Here is a 23,454-nt window from a genome sequence, read left to right as displayed (position 1 = left end):
ACATATTCTTCAGGGGCTAGAAGGTGTCTGGGAGCCCATAGGGATCATACATCCCAGGACACCTGTTTATATTGTGGAATGGTAGGACTCACATCCAACATACCCAAACTCTAGCAGAGATATGGGGATACACAGTTCCAGAATAAAGGTGCTTCAAAAGGTCTGAACCTAGTTGGTCAGGGGCGTACATACAGGAAGAGAAAATATAAAATACAAAATAAAAATAAAACATTAAGAGGCTAAAACTGAGGAAAGAAAAGGAAGAAAAGAGAAGAAAAAAGAAGAATCATGTCGCACGGCGGAACACTCCTCTCCTATGTATCACAAGTAAATGCTAATGCAGTTGAGGCTCATATGAGACAATGTAAGGGGCAGGGGAAAGGTAAGTATGAATTAAAGTGATCACGGATGGGAAGCAGACAGCAGGTCCTTATATTTATCAGACTCTAAAAACTCATGCCAAGGCATCCAGGTATGGGAGCACTGTTCGGTGGTATTATGAATGGAAGCCGTAAGAGATTCCATCTCACATATAAATTTGAGCTCTGCTATCCATTCTAAAATTGAGGGGGGATTAATATCTTTCCAATGTTTTGCTATAGAGATTCTTGCTGCTTGTAGTAAGTGTTTTGTTAGGGACTTCTTTACTTTTTTGATTGGCTTATGAGTGTGGTATAAAAGATAGAAGGCAGGACTAGCCACTGGGTCAGCATCCGTGAGCTCCTTAAAGAGTAACTGTTAGCCCCCAAATTGAAATTTAAAACACTATTGCAATGTTTTATTTATTATATAAGTGAGCCAAAAAGCCAATGTACAAGTTAAAAATCAATCTAATTTTGTTACTATCTAACCTTTTCCCCCAGCTCCGGACGCAAGCCGCATATCAGATACTGTAGCATGCAGAGCATGCCTATGTCTGGCCGACCCCCCTCTCCCCCCAGGACCAGGTGCCAATATATTCTCCCCACCGCAGCTGACCGCTCTGACACGGAGAGAGCGGCAGCACTTCCAGAGCAGCACCGCAGAGCAGCCAGCGCCGTGCATCTCTCTCACATGTGATTCTCTCACATGTGACTCGGCGGCGGCTGCTCTGCGGTGCTGCTCTGGAAGTGCTGCCGCTCTCTCCGTGTCAGAGCGGTCAGCTGCGGTGGGGAGAATATATTGGCACCTGGTCCTGGGGGGGAGAGGGGGGTCGGCCAGACATAGGCATGCTCTGCATGCTACAGTATCTGATATGCAGCTTGCGTCCGGAGCTGGGGGAAAAGGTTAGATAGTAACAAAATTAGATTGATTTTTAACTTGTACATTGGCTTTTTGGCTCACTTATATAATAAATAAAACATTGCAATAGTGTTTTAAATTTCAATTTGGGGGCTAACAGTTACTCTTTAATGTAGAATTGCACTTTGGTCCAGAAAGTTTTTATCAAATGACAGTCCCAAAAGATATGGAGTAGCGTCCCTGTTTGCTGCTTACATCGCCAGCACTTAGGATCGGCAGTGGGGTAGATCTTATGCAGTCTGCTGGGCGTAAGATACCAGCGAGTTAGGATTTTATAATTAGATTCCTGGACCCTAGAGTAGATAGAAGTTTTGTGGTTCAGGAGGATAATCTTATCCCACTGCTGATCCGAGAATGAGATCTGTAAGTCTGTTTCCCATTTTTCTTTAAGAGAGCGTGACCAGAGTTCATCAGAGCAAAGCCATTGGTAAATATTGGTCAGGGATTTTCGTATAGGGCCTTGGCCATTACACAACATCTCAAAGGGGGTTAAAGGTCTGGATAATTGCTCTTTTGAGCCAACTGATCGAGCAAAGTGAATAAATTGAAATAAGCTCCAAGGGTCCAGAAAGGGGCAATTACGTAGATATTAGCAATTGTTTAATCGTGCGCCAGTTTTTGCCTATCAGGAGGTCCCTAGCTCTCAGAGCAGAGCCCATTCGCCAGGGAACATAAGCGTTGCTATGACAACCTGGAGGAAACAATACATTATCCAAAATAGAGAATAAAGGTGAGGGCCATGGAGAAAGATCAGATGTATTGCGATATTTCCGTAGGTTATCTAGGGTAGATTTGACTGATATAGACACTGCAGGTGAAGTTCTGCTGGACCATGGTAAAAGAGCAAGGTCCTGTTCCACCAAGGCTGACTCTACCTGAACCCATCTCTTTTGAGCATTATGTCTGTGCCAATCGACCACTCTGACCAAACTAGCTGCTGCATGGTATTTCCTGGCGTCAGGGACTGCCATACCGCCTTGTGCCTTGGGGAGAACCATAGCCGCATATCTAATTCTCGCTGGTTTACCTTTCCAAATGAAGTTGAGGAACAATCTTTTAACTAGATTAAAGTGTTCAGGAGGGGGGGGAGGTGATAGGGAGAGCTTGGTATAGATAGAGAAGGCGAGGCATAATATTCATTTTGAGAATATTTATACGGCCGAACCAGGAGAAATGTGGACGATTCCAGTCCTGGAGGTCCTGGGTGAGTTTGCGCATGAGAGTGGGAAGTTCAGTTTATAGATATCTTCTAATTTAGCTGGTATTTGTACTCCTAAATATGTGATTGCGTTGGAATCCCATTTAAATGCAAAGTTAGATTGTAACTGGTTTTTTAAGGATGATGGGAGAAGAATGCTTAAAGGGACTCCGAGCAGTGCAGAAACTATGGAAAGATGCATATCATTTTAAAGCTCTCTTTCTCCTCTTTCCAATGATATATAAACCACCACCCTACGTCGTTTAGTTTGCGCTATTTTCGCGATTGAAATCGCCGCGACCGCGATTTCGATCGCGAAAATAGAGAAAACTAAACGGTGTAGGGCAACGATTTAGGTGTCGTCAGAAAGAGGAGAAAGAGAGCTTTAAAATGATATCCATCAAGCCATAGTTATATTGTATTACACAGGACGACACTTTCCCCAGTGTCAGCAGCTCCATTCTGCTGAATGCAGCTGCTGACTTTGACAAAAAGTCGCCCTGTGTAATACAATATAACTATGGCTTGATGGATATCATTTTAAAGCTCTCTTTCTCCTCTTTCTGACGACACCTACATCGTTGCCCTACGCCTTTTAGTTTTCTCTATTTTCGCGATCGAAATCGCGGCCGCGGCAATTTCAATCGCGAAAATAGCGAAAACTAAAAGGCGTAGGGTGGCGGTTAATATATCATTGGAAAGAGGAGAAAGAGAGCTTTAAAATGATGTGCATCTTTCCATAGTTTCTGCACTGCTCGGAGTCCCTTTAAAGCGTGACATTTATCTATATTAATTTTATAATTGGAAAGGAATTTGTATTTATCTAATTCCTGTAAGAGATTGGGTAGGGAGGTAATAGGAGTATTTAGATAAAACATAAGGTCCTCAGCGTAGGCCGCCACCTTGTGCTCCATGGAATCTACCCGAACCCCTCTGATGTTTATATTTTGGCGAACCGTGCGTAGGAAGGGCTCAATAATGAGAGCGAAAATCAGAGGGGATAGGGGGCAGCCCTGTCGTGTGCCATTAGAGATTGTAAAGGAGTCTGAGACAACACCATTCGCTTTCACATGTGCTGACGGGCCGGAATATAGCGCCATGATTCTGGAAAGCATATTATGTCCAAGACCAATATGTCTAAGTGTACCCTCAAGGAACCCCCAGCCCACCCTGTCGAAAGCTTTTTCTGCATCAGTGGAAAGCAGGAGGGCTGGGGATCCCTTGCTATGCAGCCAATTAATTAGGTCCAGGGTGCGGATGGTGTTGTCTCGTGCTTCGCGTCCAGGAATAAATCCTGCTTGATCCGGGTGAACCAGGTCGGGCATAAGTGGGGCTAATCGGTTAGCTAGAACCTTGGACATAATCTTTAAGTCTACATTTAAGAGTGAGATCGGGCGATAGTTAGAGCACAAGGTGGCGTCCCTGCCTGGCTTTGGGATGACCGTGATATGTGCTTTTAGCATGTCTCGAGGTAAGGAATGAGCAGGACCCTCTTCCGGAGTTAGGTCATTAAAAACCTTAATTAAATAGCGGCAGAGAATATCCTTAAAGGACTTATAATAATCTAGAGGAAGCCCGTCTGGGCCAGGGGCCTTACCGGTGGGAGAGTCTTTGATAACCTGTCTAACTTCCAATTCGGAAATTGGGTCCTCTAACTCCAGTATCACTTCTTCTGGTAGTGTAGGCAGACCAGATTCATGTAAATATTGCAGAATATCTTGTCTGGGGGAAAAGTGGGTTGCAGAATTAAGAGGATCGTTAAGGTTGTATAGTGCCTGATAGTAAGTGCGAAATGTCTCAGCAATCTCTTCATTTTTAATATGTTTGTGACCTCTGGAGTCTTGTATGCTAGATATATTGCTAGAGGCATATTGCACTTTCAGGGCTCTAGCGAGAATCTTACTGCACTTATTGCCGTATTCGTAGAATGTCCTCCTACATTTAGTAGCTATTTGTTTTTCTCTAAAAAATAATAAGCTTCTGAGTTTTTCCCTCTCAGTATCTAAAAGTGAAAGCTCAGCAGCCAAAAGCGAGTTTGTGTGCCTAGATTCCAGCTCCCCAATAGTCTTTAAGCTATTCGCTATTGTTTCCTCTCTATCTTTTTTTAAACGACTGGCTTCTTGGATAAATACTCCTCGGATGACACACTTATGAGCTTCCCACAAAGTGGGAGAGGTTACCTCATCATTGTCATTAGTCGAGAAGTAACTCTCCAATGTCCTCAAGATACGTTGTTTGATTTCAGGTTGTTGCAATAGAGAGGTATTAAGACGCCAAGATCTAGGTAAATAGGATTTTGGCCTAATTCCCAATGTTAAGGAAGCTGGCGAGTGGTCAGAGAGGATGGATTGGCCTATGTCAGATGTTATTTGCTCAGAGAGAAGATTTTGGGAGACCAATATGAAGTCAATTCTCATGTATAGATTATGTAATTTAGAGAAGAAGGTGTAATCCTTGGTGTTAGGATGCTGAACTCTCCAAATATCGATTAGTTGCCTGCTTGACAATAAGCTCCTACAGTGTCTGAGAGCTTTGTTAGTGCATGAGCTGCGGCCCGAGGAGTTATCTATAGTAGGGTCTAAAACCATACTAAAATCTCCTCCCAGGACTATACTTCCCTCTGCAAAAGAATCTAGAGCCTCAAGGGCTCTCACCAAGAAAGCTGTCTGACCACTATTAGGGGCGTATATAGTACCAAAGGTGAATTTACGTTGAAGTAAGGTACCTTTAATAAAAAGGTATCTGCCAGAGGAATCTCGACATTCCTGCAGGAGAGAGAGTTCAACATTCTTTGCCAATAGTATTACAACTCCTTTAGTTTTGGAATCAGGAGAGGAGCTAAAGTAAGCCTGTCTAAAATGTTTATCTATTAATTTAGGAGGCGTGGAGCCCTTAAAATGCGTCTCCTGGAGAAATGCCACCTGCACTCCATGTTTGTGTAGAAGGCGTAATAAGGCTTTTCGTTTTTCAGGCGTGTTCAGGCCCCTCACATTTATTGTCTGTACTTTAAGGAACATTCAGATCATATAGAAAGCTGCAGGTCAGGAGAGGAGATTCCACCACAGGACAAAGATAAGAGACAGGATAGTACAGTATAGGTAAGGTAAAAGGAGTAAAGAGACAAGGATTGTTAGCAGTATTTGCTAACCACTGTAAGTAAATGGACTATAGTGATAAAAATATTAAATGAACGGTAAAGGTGTTTATCGCCCTATGGGCGTCCATTTGGGAGAACGAAGGGAACACAGCGACCTCACCAGACACTCCGGGCACCCATTAGTCAGTTACATGGGGGTCCAAGGAGTATCCAGCCCAGCGGCCCAGCTCCAGGGTAAGCGAGATTATGCTTTTGGGGAAAGGTTGTAGGTGGCCCCCATATGAAATGGACCATAACATTTGAACACCACTAAAGTAATATGAAGGAGTTTCTTACAAGTTGGGCTAAGTGGGGATCTATACAACAAAAGGGGCCAATATGTGTAAATGACTATATTATTGTAGTGTTAGATCAGTTTAAGGGAGAACCGACATATGTTAGTATGCATATAAAATCAAAGCAGATTACCCATAGAGCAAATAAGAGCATCATATGAAGCAAACATGTAGCCTGTCATGAAACAGCAGGCCATTAGATACAGGGGAGTCTTCGGCCACTACAGAGACCTCCAGTGCCAGGGGGAACCGCAGAGAAACAAAAACATCCCCAGCAGCGGCAACTACTGCCACTCCGGCATCCTCAGTGGCCAAATACTTTACAGGCCCCACCACGAGACAATGGACTGACAAGATGGCGGAGGCTTCTTCCTCCATGAAGTCCGTAGCAAAAATCACCGAAACCTCTGAACCTAAAAACCTAGAGGATATCTGGGATTTCCTAAGAGGTCTTCCTACCAAACGCGATATGGAACACCAGACTGAACTTCTGCAGAACACTACTAAAATGGAGATCGCTAATCTACGAGCTGACATAACCGCCATTACGGACAGGGTGACGGAGGTTGAGAGAGAAGTATCCACTTTACAGACTGAGGTGAACAACTTGAAAACTGCGCAGAAAAAGCAATCGGCACTACAATCTTTATATAAATCCCAGATTAGACTTACAAAATCGCAGTCGACGAAACAATGTGCGCCTGACAAAAAAAAATGAAATCTGCCACGAACTCACCATGCCCCTCTCTGAATACCTTGAAGTGTCTACTTTCCAAAATGGGGTAATTTGTGGGGTGTGTTTACTGTCCTGGCATTTTGGGGGTGCTAAATTGTAAGCATCCCTTTAAAGCCTAAAGGTGCTCATTGGACTTTGGGCCCCTTAGCACAGTTAGGCTTCAAAAAAGTGCCACACGTGGTATTGCCATACTCAGGAGAAGTAGTATAATGTGTTTTGGGGTGTATTTTTACACATACCCATGCTGGGTGGGAGAAATATCTCTGTAAATGACAATTTTTTTTTTACACACAATTGTCCATTTACAGAGAGATTTCTCCCACCCAGCATGGGTATGTGTAAAAATACACTCCAAAACACATTATACTACTTCTGAGTACGGCAATAGCACGTGTGGCACTTTTTTGCACCCTAACTGTGCTAAGGGGCCCAAAGTCCAATGAGTACCTTTAGGACTTCACAGGTCATTTTGAGACATTTGGTTTCAAGACTACTCCTCACGGTTTAGGGCCCATAAAATGCCAGGGCAGTATAGGAACCCCACAAGTGAAGTGAGCCCATTTTTAGAAAGAAGACACCCCAAGGTATTCCGGTAGTATTATGATGAGTTCATAGAAGATTTAATTTTTTTGTCACAAGTTAGTGGAAAATGACACTTTGTGAAAAAAACCCAAAACAATAAAAATCAATTTCCGCTAAAGTGTCATTTTCCACTAACTTGTGACAAAAAAATAAAATCTTCTATGAACTCATCATAATACTACCGGAATACCTTGGGGTGTCTTCTTTCTAAAATGGGGTCACTTGTGGGGTTCCTATACTGCCCTGGCATTTTAGGGGCCCTAAACCGTGAGGAGTAGTCTAGAAACCAAATGCCTCAAAATGACCTGTGAATACGACGTTGGGCCCCTTAGCACACCTAGGCTGCAAAAAAAAAAAAGTCACACATGTGGTATCGCTGTACTCTGTAAAAATACACTCCAAAACACATTATACTACTTTTCCTCATACCCATGCTGGGTGGGAGAAATATCTCTGTATATGGACAATTGTGTGTAAAAATAAAAATCTAAAAATTGTCATTTACAGAGATATTTCTCCCACCCAGCATGGGTATGTGTAAAAATACACCCCAAAACACATTATACTACTTCTCCCGAGTACGGCGATACCACGTGTGTAACACTTTTTTGCAGCCTAGGTGCGCTAAGGGGCCCAACGTCCTATTCACAGGTCATTTTGAGGCATTTGGTTTCTAGACTACTCCTCAAGGTTTAGGGCCCCTAAAAGGCCAGGGCAGTGTAGGAACCCCACAAGTGACCCCATTTTAGAAAGAATACACCCCAAGGTATTCCGTTAGGAGTATGGCGAGTTCATAGAAGATTTTATTTTTTGTCACAAGTTAGCGTAAATTGATTTTTATAGGTTTTTTTTTCACTAAGTGTCATTTTCCACTAACTTGTGACAAAAAATAAAATCTTCTATGAACTCACCATACTCCTAACGGAATACCTTGGGGTGTCTTCTTTCTAAAATCGGGTCACTTGGTGGGGTTCCTATACTGCCCTGGCATTTTAGGGGCCCAAAACCGTGAGGAGAAGTCTGGAAACCAAATGCCTCAAAATGACTGTTCAGGGGTATATGCATCTGCAAATTTTGATGACTTTTGTGGAATCGGTCATAAGCAGGGTGGCCTCTTAGATGACAGGTTGTATTGGCACTGAAGTGCAGGATGTTCTCAAATCGTGACCTGGCAGCAGAGAACATGGGCATGTGATGTATTGGGTGTGTAGACCAATAAGACCGCAATACATTCTTGTTGACTAGATCCATGTTAAGGAGAAGGCCCCAAAAAATGTTATGTTCGGAAACTTGGAGTGGTTTCCACCGAAAAGGCTGGGCATGGTAGCTTCTTGGATTGGCGGCTGCGTATTGTGTGGCATAATGGTTGGTCGCAGCCACAATTAAGTTGTAGAGACTAGCAGTGATCAGGAAAAAAAAAATTCTGTCACTGCGGTGGGGCAGGTGAGGGTTTGGCCGGGTGATCAGAAGCCCGCAGGGGGCAGATTAGGGCCTGATCTGATAGATAGGAGTGCTGGGGGGGGGGGGTGACAGGAGGTGATTGATGGGTGTCTCAAGGTGTGATTAGAAGGGGGAATAGATGCAAGCAATGCACTGGGGAGGTGATCAGGGCTGGGGTCTGAGGGCATTCTGAGGGTGTCTGATCTGATGGGTAGCAGTGACAGGTGGTGACAGGGGGTGATTGATGGGTGATCAAGAGGGGAGAACAGATGTAAACAATGCACTTTGGAGGTGATCTGAACTTGTAGCGTGGATCAGGGGGTTGGCCCTAGAGCTGCGCAGCCGCGGTCGGCTCATGCGGCCATCTTTGTGCAGCCAAGAGAGCCCGACCCGGACTGAGCAGTCGGGGGCCGGCCGGGGGGCTATTGAGCGCAGGGGACCCAGCGGAACGGCACGGAGGGCGCGGGTGGCGTCCTCCGTGACTTAAATTAACATACAGGTATTTCACTTTTTTTACGATTTGACCTCGTAAGTCATTTAAGCTTTATATGATAATCCATCTACAGTCATACATATCCCAGGGTCTACGTCTGCTGCTGTTGAACTTAGGCAGGGGACAAGGCAGGGTTGCCCGTTATTTGCCCTAGCCTTGGAACCTTTAGCAGTAGCTATTCGACAACATCTTACTAGTGACCACATTGCCTAACCTCTTCCGCCTCCTGAATATGTTTGCATCCTTCTCTGGGCACCATGTCAACTCCTCAAAATCAATGGTAAGGTCTGTCAATCTTCCTCCTCACACGATTAGGCTACTAGAAGCCAATTTGGACTTTACTTGGTGCAAAACTAAATAGAAGTATCTGGGCATCTATCTCACTCCTTTGTACCTTAAAGTACTCCTGACATGGTTCCCTCTCCCCCCTCCTACTCTAAGATTGTTTAATTACTGGTGCTGTGACCAGCACAAGGCACCATCCTCTCCCCTCCTGTAGTCCCCGTTCTGCTCAGTCATAATGTTCGACTGAGGCAGAATGTCGATTATGTGCAGGGAGGAAGTGACAGTTATTCCTCCCCTCTGCTCGTTTATAATTCATCCCCCTCCTCCTGCCGCTATAGTTCCCCTTATAATTTACTACACACAGTGCGCAGGGGAGCTGCTGTGTGTGTGATCGTGTGGTACTGGAGGTCGGATATCCTTCCAAACCTCTAATACCACAAGGATGCACACACGAAGCTCCCCTGCGCACTGTGTGCAGTAAATCATAAGGGGAACTATAGCGGCAGGTGGAGGGGGATGAATTAAAAACGAGCAGAGGGGAGGAGTAACTGTTACTTCCTCCCCGCACATATTTTATGTCAGAACGGGGCCGCTGGAAGGGGAACAGCACCAGTAATAAAACATTTTAAAATGATCGAGGTCGAAGTACCAGGTCAGGAGTACTTTAATCTTTATGGGGTCCATTACCCCCATCTGTTTCACACTCTGTTTGCTATGCTTAAAGGTGGCCATACACTTATAGATTTGCAGCAGATTCGACCATCAGATTTCTGTCAGATGCCTGTCAAGTCGAATCTGACAGGAATCTATCTGATGTGTGCCACACACTAGGAACAGATTTCCAAAAGATTTCAGGATGAAATCTATTGGAAATCGATCTAAATGCATTATTGGACCATTAGATCCAGTGCAACTCTATGGGCCATCGATCTCCTACCAGCAGTAGATCGACCTAGATTTCCATCCTCTCAGATAGATCAAAACGATTGAAAATGACCGCAAATCAATCGATCGGATTTGATAGGATTGATCTCTAATCGATCGATCCCTGAAATCGACCAGTGTATGGGCCCCGTAAGAGCTGGTCGCAATATAAGGTTACGTGTTTGGGTTGCTGTCTGGCCTGCAAAATGATCATCCTTCCCAAATTATTGTATTTATTTTGAATGCTGCCTATTACTTTTCCAAAAGCTGTGCTTGCTTCTATGCAATCCAGGGTCGGACTGGGACACTAAGGGCCCACCAGGAAAGCATTAGCCTGGGCCCCCCATTCCGGGCTCACATACACATGTACTCTTGAAATATATATATATATATATATATATATATATATATATATTATTTTTTTTTATAGCATTTTGTAGGGCATTAGATTATGGTAGGCAATAGATTGTGAGCACTTCTGAGGACAGTCCCCAACAGGGAGATGTCCACATGTGGCGCGCACAGTGCGCCGCAGCAAAATTAAATGGGTGTCATCACGCACTGGAACATAAAAAATACACAAAATAAGTAGCGGTGTTATTCACAGAGATTGGGTCCGACCAGATACATTTTTGATAAAATAATCAAGTAGTTACATGCCTCATGATAATTCATCAAGTAGTCAAATGCCGCAAAATAAAAAGGTCTATAAGTGTCCCCAGTTAGGTAGGCAGGTCTAAGTGCCCCCGCCTGGAGGGGGGGGGGGGGGGGGGAAGTCGGCACAGAGCGGCGGGGAGGGAGGAAACCCCCCACCCCAGTTTAGGTAGGTAGGTCTATATGTGTCCCCAGTTAGGTAGGCAGGTCTAAGTGCCCCCAGCCTGGAAGGGGGGGGCAGTGGGCACCGTGCGGCAGGAAGCCTCCCCCCTCACCTGGAGCCCCCCCTCCCCAGTTTAGGTAGGCAGGTCTATAAAAGTGTCCCCAGTTAGGTAGGCAGGTGAGGTCTAAATGCCCCCAGCATGGAAGGGGGGCAGTGGGCACAGAGCGGCAGGGAGGGCGGGGAAGGAAGTACAGTGAGAGCGTGATTGGACAGAGTCAGTGCAGAAGACCAGACCAGCGGCACACAGAGCTATCGATCTGACTCTCGGTAAGCTATTCTCCGCTGCTGCAATTCTGGAAGGGGGAGCGCAAAAGGGGGGGCCCTAGGTGAGAGGCTTTTTTCATAGGCTAAGGCTGGGCTATCACACCATGCATTGGTTTGGATCAAGTCCCTTATAAGTTATAGCGAGCATTCCTGGCCAGGTATGTGTTTTTAAGCTATTTGTTAAAATGTATTAAGCGATGTGTGATGCACATGTATTTAAGGCATATATTAAAGAATTTTTGCAGCGGCTTTAATGTTTGTTTTTGACCTGCATAGTATATAAGCGGCTGGCTCCTTGTTTCAAGCAGCTCTACACGTATTTTTGAGAATCCATTTCCTGGGACACCTGCATTTCTCCCTGCCTTTAACCACCCCTTCAGACTTTACTTGGTGGAGTGAGAGGGGCCCTTACACTGCTGCAAGATTTTGGATGGATGGCAGGTTCAGCTCATTTCAGCAATGAGGCTTTCTGCTACTGTCAACTTGGGCACTATTATAGTTCCCAGTTTTCCTCTCCCCCTTCTCTTGAACTTGCTACCTTCAAGAACTTGTATTTTGGGTCTGCTAGACAGAAAGGAATTATATCCACCCTGTAGTCTCTCCTGATAAATAAAGCAGCATAGAGTATACTGTCATATATGAGAGCTTGGGAACAGGAGTTGAGGCAGCAATTCTCTGTTTCCCAATGGTCCTCCTGTTGGGAGGTGGTCTCTGAAGTGGTAAAGTCTAATATTTTTAAGGATACCTCTGTTAAATTGCTGTTTCACTGGTACTTTACACCTGCCCGGATTCACAGATTTTATCTCACTGTTTTAGGGGTTCTGGTAACACTGGGACTCTGCACCATACCTTTTGGGATTATAAAATTGCTCATCAATTTTGATAAGCCCTATTCCATGATGTGTTTAAACTATCCATTTCTAACTCCCTCCCAGGCACTCCTTTATATGCCCTATGATGAGGTTCTGGGTTATGTAGATACATGCTGCTGGTTGCCCAATGGAGCATTGCCTTTAAATGTAAATCTCCTGAGCCTGGACATTGAGCCAGTAAAATACCGGTTGGACATAATCTCCCTACTAGACAAGGTTTATTATACAAATTCTGAAAACCTACATCGCTATAATGTAAATTGGGACGAGTGGCACGCAGAGATAGTCCCTTTCTATGCGTTCCTTTTTTTTTTCTGAGGGGGGGGGGGGGGGGGAGTTTAAGACTTTATAGCTTGTACATCAGGTTTTACTGTATAATTCATGTCTTACTAAATTGATGCTATTGCCCTGTTTTGTTATTTTGGGGTTGGGACCTGGATGCTGGTGGAATTGTACTGTTTTTATTCGAGTTTTGTTCTTTTCTTTCTTAAGAATTATGTGCTACTGAAGGTGCATTGTGTTCTCTTATGGTTTGCTTTGATTTCAATGTTCTTAGTTCTCGCTCTATATGTTATTTCTTTAATTGCATAATCCATATAGCATTTTGTTGTGTTTAGATCTCTGACTCATTTTGATTGCACTTCACTAACTTCATTGTTTATAAAAAAAAACAAAACAAAAAAACCCCTAAATGTATTAGGTTGGTCTGTGTTTATCAGGACAGAAGTTTTTTCATCAGGTCAGAGCATAGTCGGCATGGTAACCGGTTCAGCACCACAGTGTCGAAAACCTCATGCATCTGAGCAACGTTCACCTCCCATTCATTCGCCAATAACTTTATTGCTACTTATCACAATTAATTGATCTAGATCTTGTTTTTTCCGCCACTAATTAGGCTTTCTTTGGCTAGTACATTTTGCTAAGAATTACTTTTTCCTAAATCCATATTAACAGGAAGATGAAGAAATGAAATCATTATTTCTCAGTTTTTGGCCAATATAGTTTGAAATTAATATACGCTACCGTAATTAAAACATATGTATTTTATTTGCCCATCTGTCCCAGTTATTACGTTTAAATGATGTCCCTATCACAATTTATGGTGCCGATATTTTATTTAGAAATAAAGGTGCATTTTTTCAATTTGCGACCATCACTATTTATAAGCTTATAATTTAAAATATAATAACATACTCTTTTAACATGCATATTTAAAAAGTTCAGACCCTTGGGTAACTATTTGTTTTTTATTTTTTTATAAAAAATGAATTTGGGTAATTTTGTGGTGTGGGAGGGAAACAGCAAATTTTTCATGTAAAATAATATAATTGTTTAATAAAAAATGTATGTGGGTGCAGTTTACTATTTGGCCACAGTCAAAAAAGTCCTGGATGCGAACGATCTCGCATCCAGGAACTAAAAAGAAGACGGTAACGTTTCCTGGGGGCAGAAATACCACGCTCTCTGAATAGAAAGCGTCGGTATTTCTCCGGGGGACTTAAATCGGTGAATGAGAATTATATTCCCATTCACTGATCGGGGGGCTAGCGGTGGGATCGCGCGCACCGCGCGGAGGCAGCAGCAGAGCCTATCTGGACGAGTAAGTTCGTCCAGATAGGCTGAACTGGGTAATTACCTATGTGAAAAAGTAAAGGTGGCCATACACATAGATTTGCAGCAGATTCGACCATCAGATAGATTTCTGTCAGATGCCTTTCCAGTCAAATCTGACAGGAATCTGATGTGTGCCACACACTAGGAACAGATTTCCAATAGATTTCAGAATGAAATCTATCTAAATGCATTATTGGACCATTAGATCCAATGCAACTCTATGGGCCATCGAGCTGCTGCCAGGAGCAGATCGACCTAGATTTTTACATTCAGTCAGATAGATCAAATTGATCAAAAATCGGCCACAAATCTATCAATTTCGATAGAATCGATTTCTGATCGATCGATTCTATAGAATCGATGGCTGAAATCAACCAGTGTATGGGCCCCTTAAGGTTATGTTTCTACTAGAAGCATGCAAATCACATGCAAATTTGCATACAAATACACGTGTATGCATATTTTTAATGGAAATTCGAATGTGCTTTTGCTATTGAACGCATATGTAAAGACACACACAAAAACTGCAATGCACATGATTTTTCTGCATAGTTACATAGTTATTTGGGTTGAAAAAAAGACATGTCCATCGACTTCAACCAGAGATCAAAGTACACCAGCCTGCTCCCTCACATATCCCTGTTGATCCAGAGGAAGGTGAAAAACCCTTACAAGGCATGGTCCAATTAGCCCCAAAAGGGAAAAAAATCCTTCCCGACTCCAGATGGCAATCAGATAAAATCCCTAGATCAACATCATTAGGCATTACCTAGTAATTGTAGCCATGGATGTCTTTCAACGCAAGGAAAGCATCTAAGCCCCCTTTAAATGCAGGTATAGAGTTTGCCATAACGACTTCCTGTGGCAATGCATTCCACATCTTAATCACTCTTACTGTAAAGAAACCTTTCCTAAATAAATGGCTAAAACGTTTTTCCTCCATGCGCAGATCATGTCCTCTAGTCCTTTGAGAAGGTCTAGGGACAAAAAGCTCATCTGCCAAGCTTTTATATTGCCCTCTGACGTATTTACGGTATACATGCTAATTAGATCCTCTCTAAGGCGTCTTTTCTCTAGCCTAAATAAACCCAGTTTATCTAACCTTTCTTGGTAAGTGAGACCTTCCAGCCTACGTATCAATTTTGTTGCTTGTCTCTGCACCTGCTCTAAAACTGCAATATCTTTCCTGTAATGTGGTGCCCAGAACTGAATTCCATATTCCAGATGTGGCCTTACTAGAGAGTTAAACAGGGGAAATATTATGCTAGCATCTCGAGTTTTTATTTCCCTTTTAATGCATCCCAAATTTTTGTTCGACTTAGCTGCAGCGGCTTGGCATTGAGTGTGATTATTTAACTTGTTGTCGATGAGTACTCCTAAGTCATTCTTCAAGTAAGAGGTCCCCAACTGTATCCCATTTATTTTGTATGGCGCTAGACCATTGGTACGACCAAAATACATGACTTAACATTTTTCAACATTGAATTCCATCTGCCATTTATGTGGCCATATAGCCATCCTATCCAGATCCTGTTGCAATATGTCCCTATCTTCCTGAGAGTTGATGATTCTGCACAATTTTGTATCATCTGCAAAAATAGCAACATTGCTCACTACTGAATCTACTAGGTCATTAATAAATATGACATCAACAAAATAATAACCGTTCGTTTTTTTTCTGGATGCTAATTTCACATTTAGTGGAAGCAAGCCCATAGGAATTAGTTGCCCTGCAAATTTGTGTGCCGGAAAAATGTAAAAATGTTCACTTAGTGGAAACAGGCCCTTAAGATAGAAAGGTAAGTAGTGTTTGCATAAGGGTTTTGTTTAAAACTCTAAAACCTCGTCTACATGGTACAATTTTCCGTCAGATCGGATCTATTAGATCATTTCCAACTGGTCCAATCTTATTGCGTAAGAGTTTGCAATAGATTTTGGGTACTTATCAAAGCAAAATTATCGCAAAATTGATCTGAAACACATTGAACATGTACAAACGATACAATTTCTTATTAGATCTATCTAATAGATCCATCTATCTGATGGAAAATTGTACAGTGTAGATGCGACACACAAGGACATCAGAAATAACGAACTGTATTGTCTGTTTCCAACCATGCGCTGCTATTCAGCATGGTAATACAAGGCATGGTTGCATGCAATTTAGCACAAATATGGTGTGATCCCATTCATTGTAAATAAATGGGATCAGCACTGCTTTTGGGAGCCATGCAAGTGCCATACCTTGTCACAACCACCTGCATATTACATAGCGCACAAGTGGGGAAAGAGCCTAATGGCCCAGCAAAACGCTAGCAATTTTGCTAGCGGTTTTTGGCGATTAATGCCCCCAAAAAAATCACCATTCACACCTGGCGATTTTTTAGCGATGGCGTTTTGCGCTTCTATAGTACTAAACCGCGATCGCTGGGAAATCGCCTGAAAATGGTGCAGGCTATGCGTTTGCGTTTAGCGTTTTTGGGCGTTTTGCGGCGTTTAGCGCAAATCGCCCAAATGAGAACGGGCCCATAGACTTTCATTATCCTAGCGCTTTGAAAAGCGCTAGCGTTTTGCCAAAATCGCCGGCAAAACGCTCAAGTGTGAATAGGCCCTAAGGCTCCTTTTATACTTAATCAGTAGCTCTCAGTTATAACTGAAAGACAAATGATTTTCAAAGTAATGCCAATGTTTTCTTATGGCTCAGTTCCCACTATACGTATTTTAACTAAGATCTTTTTCACAATGCACTGCTATGGAAAAAAGTGTACCAAGGTGTACTAACGCACACTAACGCATTAAGTGTGAAAGGGCCCTTAAAAGTAACCCGAGATGAGAGGGATATGGAGGCCGACATGTTTATTTCCTTTTAAATAATGCACATTGCAACTACTCACTGCTGCCTGGTAACTGCTTGTTGCTGCCTGGTAACTGCTTGCCGAACACACAGCTCAACAGTTCGTGGAAAAGAGGCCTAACTGTATATGTTACAATGAATTACAATAGCCACAATTGCCTTTACTTTCCCTCTCAACCCACCCTACTCCATATATTGGTGGGGTGCAGCCATGCATGGAGTTTTTTCTGGAAATTGTGTTGCCTCCTCTGCAGCACTTGACAAAGGCCCAGAGGCCAAAACGTTGTGTGTTTTAGTGGTTATAGTACTTGAATAAATTTGCAATTTTTGCTTAAGTCCAGGTAGAGACCCAGTCATTTGTTACTTTGGATTGCCTCCTCCTCAATATTTTCTCTATACTCAGAGGAATGTCATTTGAATATGCCATGGCGTATTCAAGTGACCTTCTTTGAGTGAGGTCTTTCTCACGTAGCGTGGGTGAAATAAAGGAAATAGTAGCTATTATAATTTATAAAGTTAGTGCTTCCCATACTGACTCTAATTTACACAAGATGTCCACTTTAAAACACAAACTTACCTTGATCATATATAGGCTCTCCAGACACCTCTAGGCTTTTCATTGTGTATTGCCTCCCCTCCGTCTTACCGCTGTAGCCTCCCATTTGGAACTGGTGAGTGCATGCATAGCTGATCTGCATTCCCTCTTTGTATGTGATGCCTATGTGTTACAGCCATCACTGGGACAGTCTTGGGTTTGCACTGTCCTGACTGTTCCCAACCTGAGCATGCCCAGGATGCACTTTGCCACGGCAGCTGTGTGGGAGCAAGATAAATAGGGGCATGCGTGGACTGCACATGCCCAAAGCTCCGACTGGTACCAGTCGGAGCTTTGGGCATGCGCAGTCCTCGCACGCCCCTATTTATCTTGCTCCCACTCAGCTGCCGTGGCAAAGAGCATCCAGGGCATGCTCAGTTTGAAAATAAATGGTATGGAGGCTACAGCAGCAAGACGGGGAGACCAGACAAAATAAGCCTGTAGGTGTTTGAACATCTTATCCATCTATAAGATAAGTATACCTTAAACGTTTCTTTCTCCCTCAGGTAAACTGTAAAACAACTCAGAGGTGGTAACCCCAAGCCTGACTCGTGGTAGCCACCAGGAGGTCTGTGCAGAGTATAGTGCGCAGTGGGCAGTTCAGCTCACCTCCTTTTCGGGATCCAAACGCCGGCAGCCATTCTCCTTGACCAAGGAGGCTCTGCATCTCTCTGGTGAGATTGCCGTTTGTCGTCATGACAACAGACGGCAATCTCACTACAGGGTTACAGCGCCACCCGGGGAACGGAGGGAGACTTGTAATGCTGGATCCCAGGGAGGTGAGAAAATGCTGGGCTGCCACAGATCTGTCTACGGTAAGATTTTTTTTTTTCCTGGTTTTAGGGTCTGAAAGCATGCAAAAAAGTTGCACCACTTTTAGACCCCAAAATCCAGAGAATCATACCGCCAGGGAGGTTAATCTCACTGGTTACATATTGGTTGCAGGTGTGTGACTTAACAGCTACTGAAGCAAAAAGATCAGTTTGATAGCAAGGCAACTGTCTTTTTTAATGCCCCCTTACTGCAGGCTCCATTTAAGAAAACATGAATTTCCAACTAAAAGTAAGCTAAAGAAAAAACAACCATTGCTAGGTCAAAGAAGCTAAAATAAATGCACTACTAACAGACAAGAATTTCCTTGATTTAAAATATCTTTACAGTATGGATTTGTTAATAGTTGAAGCAGTTCATTTGATTTTCTCTTGAATCGTGAACATTTAAGCTTCACTTTCTCTAGCAGATGTACTTTGCACTTCTTCATCCAAGAGAGGAACAATCAGGTTATCTTTGGACATAAGATTATACTTCATCACAAATTTCGTAAATCGGTGACACAAGAATGTTTCATTCTAAACAGAAAAAAAAAAACAAATACAACATTAACATGGAATTACTGTATTTTTTAAATCAATGTTTATTGAAAATTCAAAGCAAACAAGTACAGAGAATACTCAAGCAGGAAAACTTTTCAGCAGGTAGACAGAGCATAAGAAAAAAAAAAAAAGAACACAACACATGATAAAATGTACAGTATATAGCCTGCCATGTGCCAGAATATGCAAAGATATAAACTATCTGTACCACGCCAACTGGGCATTAACATACAGAACAACTACAATAGCTGAGCAGAATATAATAACCTGAGAGAGATTTCAACTAAATAACAGTTATTAACTCTAATTAATACAGCAGAGCAGAATGTGGTAAACTACGGCACTAAAAGATCTTAAAGAGGAACTCCAGTGAAAATAATGTAGTAAAAAAAGTGCTACATTTTTTACCATAATTATGTATAAATGATTTAGTCAGTGTTTGCTCATTGTAAAATCTTTCCTCTCCCTGATTTGCATTCTGACATTTATTACATGGTGACATTTTTACTGTGGGCAGGTTATGTAGCTGCTCCTAGCTGTTTTGGCTGTTAGAGACAGCTGTAAGCAGCTATTCCCTGTCTGTGAACATTGTTACATTGTGGCAGTTTGCCCAGAGTACCGCGGTACTCAGAGCTTTTTGTGGGAGGGGTTTCAGCACAAAATCAGTCACACAGCGCCCCCTGATGGTCTGTTTGTGAAAATCATATTTCTCATGTAAAAGGGGGTATCAGCTACTGATAGGGATAAAGTTCAATTCAAGGTTGGAGTTTCTCTTTAACCACTTGAGGACCCACCCATTACCCCCCCTTAAGGACCAGCGTTGTTTTAGCTGATCTGTGCTGGGTGGGCTGAGCAGCCCCCAGCACAGATCAGGGTGCAGGCAGAGCGACCAGATCGCCCCCCTTTTTTCCCCACTAGGGGGATGATGTGCTGGGGGGGTCTGATCGCTCCTGCCTGCCTGGGTGTTGCGGGGGGGGGCACCTCAAAGCCCCCCTCCGCGGCGAAATTCCCCCCTAACTCTCATCCCTGTCCCCCCTGGCAATCTGGGCTGCACAGGACGCTATCCGTCCTGTGCAGCCAGTGACAGGCTGTCCCGTCACATGGCGGCGATCCCCGGCCGCTGATTGGCCGGGGATCGCCGATCTGCCTTACGGCGCTGCTGCGTAGCAGCGCCGTACAATGTAAACAAAGCGGATTATTTCCGCTTGTGTTTACATTTAGCCTGCGAGCCGCGATCGGCGGCCTGCAGGCTATTCACGGAGCCCCCCGCCGTGAATTGACATGAAGCAGCTGATTAATTAGCCTGCAGTTGGTCCTGCAGCTGCCACTTTGCCGACGCGCGGTATGAGTGCGCGGTCGGCAAGTGGTTAAATCCCCTCGACCTCAAACATGCATTCAATGAAACAGCACATCTAAATGCAGAATACCCAAACATTATCCGTTAACAGAAATATGCATTGTAACAGCTTTCATAACAGGTTTTCAGAAAGCGCTGCAACATAATCAGATTGTAGGTGATCTACGACTGCTATCAGACCCAGCTCAACTCATTTTATTTTTTTTCTTCCAAAAATGTTTTTAGCAGAAACTGCACAATCTCATAAAAATGTTATGAAATTTACAAATACATTCAAGCATCCCTTTTAACAATAGACTCCGACACCCCACCCACAATAACACAAACACACGGACGTTTCTGGGTAAAATAGCTCCTATGGCAAACAAAAATTGCACCCCCCCCCCCCAAGGTGCCTGCGCAGTAGAGCAGACACTACTGGGCTTGGCTATTTCCACCTGAGCATATCAGAAAGCCGCTACTGCGCCTGCACTGGAGCCGGGAAAGGTAAATATTGCAAGCGGTAGTGTGCCACAGCCGACACAGGCTAACAGCTGTGGTATCTGGAACGGAGGAAGAGAGGAGGAAGGGGGAAGCCTCATTAGGATCCAGAGGCCCCCTCTCGATATAAGTAACCCCAGAGGGATTTTTTTAAGTTATAGTGTCTCTTTAAGATCCCTGTCGACTCTGCGCAAAGTACGGCAAACGCTTGACTTCGTTTGTAACGTCGCCTGCAGGAAGATGGATCGGGGAAAGCTTGACGTCGGAGGACTAAAGCTAGGTACCCACGTCTTGATTTTCCCTACGATTTTTCCAACGACCAGTACAATACAGTGAGCCTGCCGAAAGCAATGTATGGGCAGCACAGGCTGTAAATCTTACAATGAATCTTACAATGCCTATATAGCAGTTCTCGGGAGGCTCACAGTACACAGAACATTTCTTTGTTACACCTTATACAAATCCTAAAATAAATCGGCACTGTTTCTACTTTTGATTAATGGAAGCAGACATATTGTTAATAGCCAGTGCTTTCCAATGGGCTCATTTGCCATAGGCAATCATGTGACATGAGGAGAGATCCAAATACAACTTGTGATTAGACACACATGAGGGTGAATTAAACAGGCTAAATTCAATTCTTTAAAAAGCATACAATGTGATTTCCTGATTTTTTTTTTAAATGCGTTCTCTCACAGTGGGGATGCACCTACAATGTGAATTTCAGAGCCTACCATGATTTCTAAATGGGAGAACTTGCAAAATTGCAGGGTGTTCAAATACTCAGGTTCCTCACCGTGTGTGTGTGCGTGCGCACACACAGGTCCTAATGAGTCCTAATGAGCTGTATGCCAAAATCATCAATATTAAAACAATAAAAGGCTTGAACTACTTAAGTTGTGTGTAATGAATCTAAAATATATGAAAGGCTAATGCTTTTCAGTACATCACAAAAAATAATGAACTTTATCACAATATGCTAATTTTTTGAGAAGGACCTGTAAGCCGTCCAGAGTATAAGCCAACCACTCCAACTTTTACCTTAAACTGGAAAAAATGAAGGAGAGCAGCTTGGGCCAGGGCTGATCGCACACGGGACCTAAGAAAACACTGCGCACGGCGGTTAGAGCCAGCCTCGGGCTTACCGTTCTGAGCATCTGACACTCAGCCCAAGCTCAGCTTGGGAATACTGCCATGGGGGTTAAAGTGATATTATTATGCGAGTGGCCAATGGGCCGCTCTGTTATTGGAGCAGCCAATGGCTGCTGGGACTAGTAGTCCCACTTGATTAATCCCTTCTCAAATAAATGCCTCATTGAGTATCTCATTGCCTGTCATAGCAGATAATTTGTAAGTGCTATACTTTTGGGTGTGCTACAGACTGCTACGGACTATGATTTTGATTGCTGCCAGTCTTCTTGAGGACTATGGCCCTGTCAGATGTCTGGTTATTTCAACTGGCTAATAAACCACTTGTGTATAAAGCTTGGCTCATTCCTGAGCTCGAGAATGCCTGATCCCTGGTCTGACAGTCATCTGATCTCTGGTCTAGATCATTGACTTTGTCTCTGCTTGACTTTCTGGTACTTCATTGGCTTCCTTGGCATCAGATCTTGCACACAAGTCCTGGGGGCATCCAAAGTCAGATAGATGTGTTTAGTCTCCTGTTAAAGCAGGGGCTTAACTTAAAGGGGTTCTGTGGGGGGTTGCGGAGGAGAAAAACAGACACTTACCTTGGGCTTCTATCAGCCCCGTGCAGCGGTAATGTCCCACGCCGTCCTCCTCCCATCTGCCGTTCTCCGCTGCCGGCCCCGGTCTAAGTGGCATGGGATCCAACTGCGGCTGCGCTAGAGTGGCCGCGCACCCGCTCGCTTCCGCCTGCGTCATCGGAAGCTTACTGCGCAAGCGCAGTACAAGAACCCGTTGTACTGCGCCTGCGCAGTAAGCCTCAGATGACGCGAGCGGAGGCGCGGCAACGCGCATTATTCGTCTGTGTGACAGCCGAATAATAGCCCGGTGCCGGCTGCGGTGAACGGCGGATGGGAGCAGGACGGCGTGGGACATTACCGCTGCAGGGGGCTGATAAAAGCCCCAGGTAAGTGGCAGTTTTTCGCCTCAGAAACCCCCACAGAACCCCTTTAAGGCAAAGAGCGTGGTGGAGCTTGGAATGTGGGATCTTAAGAAAAGCAGACAGTCGCCTCGAAGTCTTACAGCCTTATGGCATGCAATGACATTTTCCACAGAGATTTACAAAGAACATTGAACAAATGATAATACCAACTATCCCTAAAGGAGCTCAACATTCAATCCCTACCATATTCAGTCTGTTCTTTTCAGAGGTCATTTGCACACCTTCAGGGACCCTAAAGGGGTCAACCAGCTCTCTCATGTTTTCAGCCCAAAGCATGTCTCTGCCATCTACTTGCTGACGTTGTAGCCTTGTTGGGGCATGGAGGCCATCCACCAACCATGGCACTCATCAGTAAATAACACGGTTTGAAAAATAAGTCTTTATGTCATTTTGGGCCCACTGCAGCCATTTGTGCTTTTGAGCAATGGTTAGGGGTTGCTGAATAACTGCAACTTGATGCTCGCGAGACTACAGAAGCATCAGCATCTTCAACTACCTATTTGCTGCATACTAATGGAATTAATATGCTGCCCAAACTTTTGCATCCCACTGTAGTTGAAAATGATGGATTAATAAATGTTTGTAATACATTATTCTGCAACCCCTTGGTTTGGTGCGGTTTTGTGGACATACTTTGTGTTATCTTTAGTAGTTTACTTTTTTTGC

At 43.8% G+C, this 23,454-nt stretch overlaps 2 protein-coding genes across 2 annotated transcripts in view; both read right to left on the bottom strand.

Moving 5' to 3' along the window:
• Positions 1-23,454, bottom strand: part of HSPD1 (heat shock protein family D (Hsp60) member 1) — a 715,033-nt gene that overhangs the window by 460,283 nt on the left and 231,296 nt on the right. The gene's annotated exons all lie outside the window — the stretch shown is intronic.
• Positions 18,430-23,454, bottom strand: part of MOB4 (MOB family member 4, phocein) — a 210,684-nt gene continuing 205,659 nt past the window's right edge. Inside the window, exon 9 of the mRNA XM_068246917.1 lies at positions 18,430-18,796. Coding sequence (XP_068103018.1) covers positions 18,665-18,796 — 132 coding nt within the window. The 3' untranslated portion in view covers positions 18,430-18,664. The remainder of the gene's footprint in view (positions 18,797-23,454) is intronic.

This window comes from Hyperolius riggenbachi, chromosome 7, assembly GCF_040937935.1.
Source record: "Hyperolius riggenbachi isolate aHypRig1 chromosome 7, aHypRig1.pri, whole genome shotgun sequence".
Lineage (NCBI taxonomy): Eukaryota > Metazoa > Chordata > Amphibia > Anura > Hyperoliidae > Hyperolius > Hyperolius riggenbachi.
This window is presented reverse-complemented; position numbering and strand designations above follow the sequence as displayed.